This window comes from Corythoichthys intestinalis, chromosome 21 (assembly GCF_030265065.1).
Source record: "Corythoichthys intestinalis isolate RoL2023-P3 chromosome 21, ASM3026506v1, whole genome shotgun sequence".
Lineage (NCBI taxonomy): Eukaryota > Metazoa > Chordata > Actinopteri > Syngnathiformes > Syngnathidae > Corythoichthys > Corythoichthys intestinalis.
The window spans coordinates 20,607,317-20,618,591 of record NC_080415.1 but is presented as its reverse complement, the minus strand read 5'-3'; the positions used below and the strand labels follow the sequence as shown (position 1 = coordinate 20,618,591).

General features: G+C 38.7%; 1 protein-coding gene across 1 annotated transcript; it reads left to right on the top strand.

The window, feature by feature from the left end:
• Window positions 1-105: 105 nt before the first annotated feature.
• On the top strand, window positions 106-2,581 carry vkorc1 (vitamin K epoxide reductase complex, subunit 1). Its single transcript, XM_057825520.1, has 3 exons — window positions 106-683; window positions 1,368-1,477; window positions 1,912-2,581. Exons 1-3 carry the CDS (start codon window positions 502-504, stop codon window positions 2,121-2,123), a joined length of 504 nt encoding a protein of 167 aa, XP_057681503.1. The 5' UTR covers window positions 106-501; the 3' UTR covers window positions 2,124-2,581.
• The last annotated feature ends 8,694 nt before the right edge of the window (window positions 2,582-11,275 follow it).

The following is an 11,275-nucleotide window of genomic DNA, read 5'->3' as shown; positions in this document are numbered from 1 at the left end:
CGTCATGTCATATGGTCCAATAAGAACATGGAAGGCGGGATACCCACGAAACGGTACAATAGTCCCCCCCCCCCCTTTTTTTTTTAATAAATCAAAAATAATGATATTCTTTGACAAAACCTGTCAAACGTTTAGCATCTCCAAAATGTAGAAGTAGGAGTCAACAGCTCAATAGAACAGACTAGCTGCTAGAAGTTACAATTATGAGGTCTAAAACAGCTAAAAATGAGGCGTATTTACACTTAACTGTGGACAAACTCACAAAACAAACAGCGTTACGCCACTGTCCGCTGGACTTGTCCAACCCCAGGATGACCAATGAAAAGGCGGGGCTCTATGCTCCGAGCCAATCAACAAGAAAAAAAGGCGGGGCTTGAACTCTCAGAGCCAATCAACAGGTGAGCTGTTTGGACTGATTTGTCCCAGCCCACGGTGGCTGTACATCATCTTTTTCTCCTCAGCTAGTAAAGTAGAGGGCGACATTTTTGCGTGGATTTAAACATGGCAGAAGTAGCAATTATGCCTAAGTGGGAGAGGACAGTACGCATGCTTTTATGCGTCTTCGGTTTAATCTTGTCTGTCTATGCGCTTCACGTGGAATTATCCCGCGAGCACGACCCGGCTTACAGAGCGATGTGCGACCTAGGAGAGTCTGTCAGCTGCTCCAAAGTTTTCACCTCCAGGTCTTGTTTGTTGTTTCTATTGCACTTTTTGTTTTGCAAGAAAGGGTTTTGGCGGGTTTTATCAATGGCCTCTTGTGACTGGAGTCCGCCCCCTTTAAGTGCCACGTTTTGCAACCCCCACTGTCATGGTGGGACCTCTTACCTAGAACAAATCATGCGCGTTTATTTCACCTCCACATTCCATGATGGAGATCTGCAAGAATTTTAGGGGCAGTCAATTCTTGTTCAGTGTTTTGTTGGAATACGTTTTAAATTTAAAGATTAAATACACCCTTGGAATCCATTTACCCTGAATGCACATCCCTTGTAGCAGTTTGGTGTTATTATTGTTTTGTTTGTTTGTTTTTTAAAGTAATCTTAATCTGTATTTTACCTACATGCAGCACTATTGATGAGTCTTCTTTTTGAAAAGTACAATATATATCAGTTGTACATAGATTGATATTCCAACGAATTGCACCTTTGCATTTATACCAGTTTAACAATATAAAAATGTTTACTAGGAAAATATTAAAAACGAGATACCTTTTTGTTAAATGTTTTGATGGCAGACCATTACCAAAATGCTAAATACGCCTGATCCTATTCTTCTCATCTGAGCAGGCATCAAATGCATTAAATATTTTGTAATCTTTTCCCAACCCTTTTTCAGAAATATGCTTTTATTTTTTCTACATTTTACAGATGGGGACGTGGTTTTGGCTTGGTCCAGTTCTTTGTTGCCCAAGATAGCCCTCTGAACCAGCCCAACAGTGTTCTTGGAATCATATTTTACACTCTGCAACTTGGCTTGGGTTTGTTTTCCTTCTTCTAATGACAGACTGCAGATACTGTGTGTTTGCGTGGTTGTAAGAAACAACAAAATGGACAAACCAGAATGTTGGTCTGCATTCCAGTTATATTTAAAGTTGACTTTTTTTTAATCAGAGGAAGTGAATGTTGTTAAATTTTTTTGCTATTGCCGTATCTTTTGCCATTTGCTCTAGTTGCTGAAGGGGCCAACTGTAATGCCATTTTGTCTACTGTAGGTCGAGCAAGTAACTGATGGGTAGAAAGATGCTTATCTAGTCAGAACAGTTTTTAATAGCCCATAGACACCAGGAGAGGGCAGCAAAGACTGACATTTGTCTAAGGAAAGCTTTACTTCAAACATTTCATTCATATCTGATACTCAGTTCCAATGTCTTGGAGTATTTATGTTCTGACTTGATCATGTGTTTGTTTTCAGGTCTTTCCCTGTCCAAAAAGGCTGCTCTTTTCTTGGTGCTCTCTTCATGGGTGTCTGTGGCTGGCTCGCTGTACCTCGCCTCTATTTTGGCTTTTGTCCTGGGGGATTTCTGCATGGTCTGCGTGTCAACATACCTAGTCAACTTTGGGTTGCTTTACACCAACCTCAAGCGAAGGAACGCCATTGATGGAAAGAAAGAGAAGGCGGGATAATAATCATTCCCACCCACAAAACTAAAGAAAATTCAACACCTGTCTCTTTCCTGGCCCAAAGTGACATTTCCAGTGTTACTGGCTTGTTTACGCCATTTCAAGGCTTTCCATCCCAAAAACAGTATTCATCTCCAATGAAAATGTATTTTTTCAGTCCTCATGCACTTAATTTTAGAGTGTTGAGTAATAAAGTTGAATGATTCTATTATTGTTTTGTAATCTCTGAGCAATACTCAAAATAATATCAAATAATTAGTGCTGTACTGTGAGAATTGAGCTTATTTTGATTTTTACTTTCATAGAACTGAACATCAATTGCTATACACACACCCAAATTTTGCATTTTTGTGCCGTTTTTGTAACAGCCACAAGCCAGCTCCAAAGATCTAGCTAACATGTGAGTGGTAATTTGTGTAAAAAAAAAAACAAAAAAACTTGGTAAATTAAAAATGAAATTGAATATGGGATATTTGTATTGTAGACATTTTCTTTTTAGTTCTGGTTTATATTCTGCATGTTTGTAGGAAAGTAACTTTGAAACATTTCGATTTATGTATTGTGTTTATTTTGAACATGGAAAACTACACAATTAAATTTCCATGTTTTAAAAAGGTATGGGAATCATGGTAGATTTATGTTAATTATATTAACTCATTGGCTTAGTATTTGTGCGGCACATTTGTTAATTTAAATGTTTAAAATCGCAATGAATGCATTTTGCCACTAGATAGCGTCATTTTATTTTTCACTGTGAAAAAGCCCTGGGTGCCACAAGGAAACGAAGAGGTTTATCTTCCACATCAATAGTGAGATGTCATGTGACACTGACGATGAAGTCGGGAGAAACATGTCAGGTAAATTTTTTTTAAAAATTAAGATAATTTATAGAGCAAGAATAAAAATGAAGGGCAACAATAGAATGATACTACCTATCACCAGGGGTGGAAGTGGGCCAGAACGGTCAGGAACGCAGTTCCGGTATAAGATTCAGGGCCAGAATGCAGTTCCGGTATAAGATTCAGTGCCGGAATGCTGTACCGGTATAATATTCAGGGCCGGAATGCTGTTAGGGTACACAGTGCTTTGATTCCAAACATATCACGGCAAATGTAAAAAAAAAAATTGCTAAACTGCCATAAATGCATTTCATCTCCAAGAAGAAAACAATCTACCAACATCAGATTTACATACACAAGTGTTAACAACAAGCATAATAAAGTGCTTGTGTAACGTAATCCGTTTCCACCAATATTTATTATTGATTTTATTCCACGGATGGCATGGAGGTTTCCCAAGCTGCTGCAGTTACTGTATCTGAGTCTGACGATGATGAGTCACGTCAGTGTGCGAATGCACGAAGCAAAGCAAAACGCCTGGACTCATTTATCCGTTCAATTGGCTGACATACTGACATGTGATCAGCAGAGATGGTTAGCTCTGATTGGTTCAAATGTGCATGTTTTCTGGAAGAGAAAAAAAAAAAAAACTAAAAAAAACTAAAAAAAACAAAACATGTAAGCAACATAAAATGGATCAAATCTTTAAGTGCAACGAAAGAGTTGAGGAGGCTTATTTATCATATTTAGTTTTATATGCTCTGATGAGGAGGTTCAGAACATCTTGGCTGTCAATGTGCACTTTGGACTTATATTTGTTCATTTATGTTATGCTACTTATTTATTTCCTTATGATTTAAAAAAGTCAATGTTTGCGCGCGCTTCAAAATATATTCCATTTCACTCTGTATAATATAAGTCATTTGTACTTATTTTTCTGAAAGTATGTTACTTATATATTTATTATTAAAAAAAAAAAAAAGTAAATGTTTACATTAACTTCAATTTTAATATATATCCTATGTTCTTGAGTAGTTAAAATTGAGATTTGGCATTTAGTATGTGAGGAAATGAAGGAAAATACATGTTAGGAGATGGAGGTTGTGGTTATTGCTGTTTTTATTAACTTTTATTTTACAAATCACTGAAAAATACAATTTTGAATGAAAAATAAATAAATAAAATCTGGCTCCGTGGCGACCTTCACGTCGGGGAGTTCCGGGAAGAAATTCTAGCCACTTTCACCCCTGCCTATCACAAAAAGGTATAATTAACCTGTGTATATCCATATGGTGCTATAATTAAGCAGAATATGAATTTTGTTTTCAACTAAACCAGTGCCTCTCAATTATTTTCTGTTACGCCCCGCACTCAGGAAGACTTAAACGTATCGCCCCACCACCCAACTCTGTGCCGCCACTGTAAATAGTATCACTTGTCTATAAAAATATAAGTACACATCTGCATAACATTGTGTCCTTCTTAAAGAAAAAAGGTAATGTAGATCAATTTACAATAAAGTATAACTTTATTAACATTGTTTTGTTCGCAAGAGAAAAGACTTAAAGTGCATCAATTTGCTTGAATTATATAAAAAAAAAAAAAGCCACATCATAACTGTAAACATACACTCAAGGATAATTTTTCTTGACCGTTCGATACAGAAAAAAAAACAAAAAACAATAATAATAAATTCAAATATATTGGCAACATTAACTCTGAATACAATTTGCCAAACAATTTGACCGATAAAACAAAATTTATAAGTACAAAAACGACATTGTCGTTGGACAGAGGGACAGTTTTTATTATTGCTGCAGGCAGTATCAGCTCCTTTGCTAGGGTGTGGGGTTATTTTGCACTGAGCAATTTTTTATGCCTCCTTATATGATTCTAACAGTGCTCGATGGTTTACTGACATAACACTCACAAAGCAGGACAGTTGTTGTCAATATTCGTTCACTGAACAAAATCAAGCGGCTTATCAATGTGATTTTTGTGTAACATCTTTAAGTGACGTCTTAATTGATTTGGCTTCATGCTGTCTGCTGCTAACATTTTTGGACACAGTAAACATACTGTTCTTTCCTCGTCTGCCACGGTTAAAAGTTAAGCCAAAAACCACATACGCATCGTCATATTTCCTCATCTTAGCTCTTCATATCTCCTGCTCTTTGCTGCGCGCTCCTCTTTGGTCCAAAAATACTGCGCACACTCTGAAAATGAGAGCGCCACTGCCACCCACTGAGTGGATGTGCAATTACTCTTTATTGTAATATGGCAAAAAAGTATGCTACTCATTTGCCCTCCGTTGGCATTGCTTTGCACCCCCCTGGGGGGCATGCCCCACTATTTGAGAAGGACTGTTTTAAAGACAAGATTACCATAATTTCAGCGTATATACTAGCTGTGACATTTGGTTTTGCGACATTAGATCAAAATGGGTGCCTTAGTTACAATATGAAAACAAAAACAAGGTAAAGGGGAAGTTCAGAATTTTTGACATAAGGCTTAATATTCGAGTTAGCGTGCGTTTAATTAGTCGGTGGAGTTGATTTTAACAAATTCTGTGCAATTTGTCAGTTATTTGTTAGTTTCAGGGCTCTGCAGTGGCTAAGATAGCACGAGTCAATGGTGCCAGCTTAGCATACCAATAAAAAAACAAAACAATATTTTCACGTATAACAATCACCGATGAACCCTGCAATCAATAGTGTTGTTTTTGTTTTCAGGATATAAGTTATTAAAACGCACCATTGCATCTCAATAATTGCAGTATGAACAGCAACATTTGCAATGCAGCAGCTCTAAAGGGAACAGGCTGTCTAGGCAATCATGGTTGAGTGATATCAGATCGTTTTTTTTCAAAATGTTAATAACACACCTTAACAGCGCCAGCAAACACGGCAGTTATACAGCAGCGGCACGGAAGTTACATAGCATCAGCACGGTGGTACAGCACAAATTGGGCTGGTTATTAAAAACATTAAAGTCTTTATGAGCAATCTTCATCTTCCTCCTGTGCACTCAAACCATCGCAGTCTTCACCCTCAGTGTCGGATATGAAGACGCTCAGATACACTTCGCCACGCACCTACTCAGTCTCTCCTTCGCCATCGCCTTCAATGTCTCCCATAATGAGGCAAATTCACTCTTGAGCCCGTGCCGTCCTCTTCGTCACGCAGCAGACTGGCCCCTCGAAACCCGTTGGTGATGGCGGACTTCTTTCACACTGCTTCACATTGCCAGGCTCCTCCGGCATACCTGTGCAATAGCTGCTCTTCGCATGAGGCGAGTCTTGGCAAACGATCTCTCGCGGCGAGTCGTCAAAACTTCCCATACAACTCAGATGGCCAATTTAAATTTTTCTAGCGTTCTCCATGATGCAGATCTGCCAATTCTACTCATGCACAAAGACGAGGGTCCGCCACCTCTATTCATGCACAACGTCAAAGTTAAACCACCGGTCATAGTGCAAACTAGCGTTTTCCTCGACACTTATATTCCACGTGTCTCACTCCCACATTCCATGCTCGAGCGTCCCGGGCAGCCGTCAGAAAAATGCACAAATTGGCCGCATCATTGCACACGCCGCAGGATCCAAAATGAGGGAAAAAAGTAGCGGCTTGTAGTCCGGAAATTACGGTATGGCAGTTTGGTGTGACATTGTTTTGGGCGCATGGGTATTTCGAACAACGATCTGCATTTTGAATTTATTTGACTATTTTAGATCTGTTAATAGTTTTTCTTTATTAGCTAGATCTGTTAATAGTTTTTCTTTATTAGCATGCTAAGTGGGCACCATTGACTCACGCTAGTTTAGCCACCCCTGAGCCAATAATCTAAGAAGTAACTGACAAACTGCACAGAATTTGTTGAAATCAACTCCACCGACTAATTAAACCCCTGCTAACTCGAAGATTAAGCCTAATGTAAAAAAAATGCTGAACTTCCCCTTTCACTAAATGCATGAGTAACACTAACACCCACAGAACTCTTAATATAGAAGTATTTAATAAAACTTCCTTGTTATTGCTCACTTCCTCCACAAGCTAAGTTGAGCTGCGGTCATATAATAAGACCAAGTAAAAAAGTGCAGAGGTGTTAATTTTGGTCATATAATTCTGGTTATTAATTTAGAAGAAAGCCAAGCTTGTCAAAATGTATTTATAACAAACCTCTATTACATTCTATATTAATCATGTCTTATCAGTCATATTACTTTGGAGCTGAGTTTCTGTGATCCCTGTTCAGTGAGCGTCAAATTTTTAATATGACCAATATCTGGTATTTGAACAGGGGTGTGTAGGGTTTTTATATCCACAGTATATTCATGCAAATGGTGCCAACTCTGGCACATAATGTCATCCTGCTATACAGGGGGGGAATAAGTATTTAGTCACCCACCAATTGTGCAAGTTCTCCTACTTGAAAAGATTAGAGGCCTGTAATTGTCAACATGGGTAAATCTCAACCATGAGAGACAGAATGTGGAAAATAAACAGAAAATCACATTGTTTGATTTTTAAAAGAATTTATTCCCAAATTAGAGTGGAAAATAAGTATTTGGTCATCTACAGACAAGCAAGATTTCTGGCTGTCAAAGAGGTCTAACTTCTTCTAACGAGGTCTAATGAGGCTCCACTCGTTACCTGTATTAATGGCACCTGTTTTAACTCATTATCGGTTTAAAAGACACCTGTCCACAGTCTCAGTCAGTCACACTCCAAACTCCACTATGGCCAAGACCAAAGAGCTGTCAAAGGACACCAGAGACAAAATTGTAGAGCTGCACCAGGCTAGGAAGACTGAATCTGCAATAGGTAAAACACTTAGTGTAAAGAAATCAACTTTAGGAGCAATTATTAGAAAATGGAAGACATACATGACCACTGATAATCTCCCTCGATCTGGGGCTCCATGCAAGATCTCACCCCGTGGCGTCAAAATGATTACAAGAACGGTGAGCAAAAGTCCCAGAACCACACGGCGGAACCTAGTGAATGACCTACAGAGAGCTGGGACCACAGTAACAAAGGCTACAATCAGTAACACAATGTGCCGCCAGGGACTCAAATCCCGCACTGCCAGACGTGTCCCCCTGCTGAAGCCAGTACACTTCCAGGCCCGTCTGCGGTTCGCTAGAGACCATTTGAATGATCCAGAAGAGGACTGGGAGAATGTGTTATTGTCAGATGAAACCAAAATAGAACTTTGTGGTAGAAACACAGGTTCTCTTGTTTGGAGGAGAAAGAATAGTGAATTGCATCCGAAGAACACCATACCCACTGTGAAGCATTGGGGGTGGAAACATCATGCTTTGGGGCTGCTTTTCTGCACAGGGACCAAGACGACTGATCTGTCTAAAGGAAAGAATGAATGGGGCCATGTATCGAGAGATTTTGAGTGAAAATCTCCTTCCATCAGTAAGGGCATTGAAGATGAGACGTGGCTGGGTCTTTCAGCATGACAATGATCCCAAACACACAGCCAGGGCAACAAAGGAGTGGCTTCGTAAGAAGCATTTCACGGTCCTGGAGTGGTCTCCAGATCTCAACCCCATAGAAAATCTGTGGAGGGAGTTGAAAGTCCATGTTGCCCAAGCAGCCCCAAAACATCACTGCTCTAGAGATCTGCATGGAGGAATGGGCCAAAATACCAGCAACAGTGTGTGAAAAGCTTGTGAAGAGTTAAAGAAAACGTTTGGTCTCCGTTATTGCCAACAAAGGGTATATAACAAAGTATTGAGATGAACTTTTGGTATTGACCAAATACTTATTTTCCACCATTATTATCAAATAAATTCTTTAAAAATCAAACAATGTGATTTTCTGGTTTTTGCCCACATTCTGTCTCTCATGGTTGAGGTTTACCCATGTTGACAATTACAGTCCTCTCTATTTTCAAGTGGGAGAACTTGCACAATTAGTGGTTGACTAAACACTTATTTGCCCCACTGTATGTGGCCTGTAAACAATTGATAAATGTCATATTAGTGTTTCTATAGTCTGCAAACTCACACTATTCAAACATTTATTGTTGTATTTTCCACACCTATCAATTGCCCAAAAGAAGGAAAATACTGTAGTTGATGTTCCACTTTCTTTGATTACAATAACTGAAAATGATCCTAATCTCATTGAGTGCAACTATATGATTAAAACTTGGCCCCATGAACCACAATTTGACAGTAAAAGTTGTTGTCAAGTGTACGTATAGGTATAGTACATAGTACAGGACACAATGTGAAGCTTTTCTCCTCAAAGAAATTAAATCAGCTCTAATAATAGAGTATCAACTGCTTTGTCACTTAGATGCACCGCAGAAAGGTTTGTGTGTATGAGTGTTTGTCTTCAAAACCCATTAACTTAATACCATTAAACCGTTCAAGTACCCATTAACAAAAAAACAACAACTTTTGATTGAATTTTTGATATGAGGACATAGAGAATAGGCTGGTGCATATTGTTACATTATCTGTCTACATGTGTTGCTGCACCCTAATGCTATTCAGTGGTTTTGAGTGAATTCTTGAATTCTCATTTTAAAAAGAATTGTCTGGCAAACGTCTGCTTGTTGAGGAGTGAGTTCAGTTGAGTTCTTTGCCACGCTTTAGTGTGAAATCGTCACATTTTACCACCAGGTCAAAGCAATAAAAAAAAAAAAAAAAAAAAAAAAGAAATAAAATCTGCCATTATCATGGTACTGTATCTCAGAAAACCTGTAAGTTGGGTCACTTCTGTAATGATGCTCAGTATAGCAAATAACAATACGGACATGACAACAATACTTTTTTTAGATATATATTTTTTTGGCTCCTTACGGGTTGTGTTTGTTTCTCAGAATGGCTTGGCAGGTCAAACCAAATGTTCACATTGTCCAGAAATGTCCAAAGATAATTGGCTTTCCCTCCACCACTTGAAAGAATGTAAAGCCCCCCCAGCAACAGCTGACATTCTTAAGCAGACCTTTACATGGGGGTAAAATGAACTTCAAGAGAGCCTTCTTCATTTTCTTCTAAGCTGTATTTTTTTTTTCTCACAAAACCGGTTGCTTCCTATAGACCAGAAAAAAATGTATTGCCAGAGACTGTATAACATCGTGAAAGTCAAAATTCCATGAGCATTTGTGGACTGGTGTTCGACACATTGAAGCAGACCACATTAACAGAAAGAAATTGCTAACAAACTATTTTCTTTGGATTGTGTCAATTAACAAGACATTTAGCTTCCCTATTTACTGAGACTTTGTACATTTAAAAAAAATGTTAATTCTGTTTTACAAATATTTTTCCCCTTCGACACGGTTGATCACAACATACTACTCAGCAGATTGGTAGGGCTTACTGACACTATTCTTCAGTGGTTCACATCCTGATTACATGGTAGGGATTTCTTTGTGTCAACCCAGAAACCATCAGTCAGAATGAACCAAATTCACGTGTGGAGTCCCTCAAGGGTCAATTCTTGGACCATTCTTGTTTAACATCTATATGCTTCCCTTAGCTCAGATTAGGGAACAGTATGACATCTCCTATCACACCTATGCCGATGACACACAACTGTACATTTCTGTCTCCCCACATGATTATAGTCTCTTAGTCTCCCAGAGTAAATGCATTCATCAAATCAATGAATGGATGTGCCAGAATTTGATTCAGACCTAAAATTTGATAGCCATATAAAGTCCGTCACTAAATCTGCTTATTACCACCTAAAAAATATAGCCAGAATTAAGGGGCTTCTGACTCAACAAGAAATGGAAAATTCATTTTCAGCAGATCGGACTATTGCAACGGTATATTTACGGGTCTTGATAAAAAATCAGTCAGGAAGCTGCAGCTAGTACAGAATGCTGCAGCCAGTACAGAATGCTGTAGCCAGAGTCCTCACAAATACACGGAAGCTGGACCACATTACACCGGTTTTGAAATCGCTACACTGGCTTCCAGTTAGTCAAAGGATAGACTATAAAATACTACTGCTCGTCTACAAAACACATAATGGCCTTGGACCAAAATACATGCTTGATTTGTTAGATTCCTATGAGACATCTAGACTCCTAAGGTCGTCTGGAACCGGTCTCCTGCATGTTCCAAGAACAAGAACCAAGCAGGGTGAGGCAGCATTTTGTCATTATGCTCCTCACCTCTGGAACAAGTTACCTGAACGTCTGAAGTATACTCAAACTGTTCGCTCCTTTAAATCAGGGCTAAAAACGCTTTTGTTTAGCACTGCATATCCATAACTGTCTATATATTTCAATCTACTTGCTTTCTATTCCTTTTGTGCTTATCTCCATTGCTGATTTCAGTTA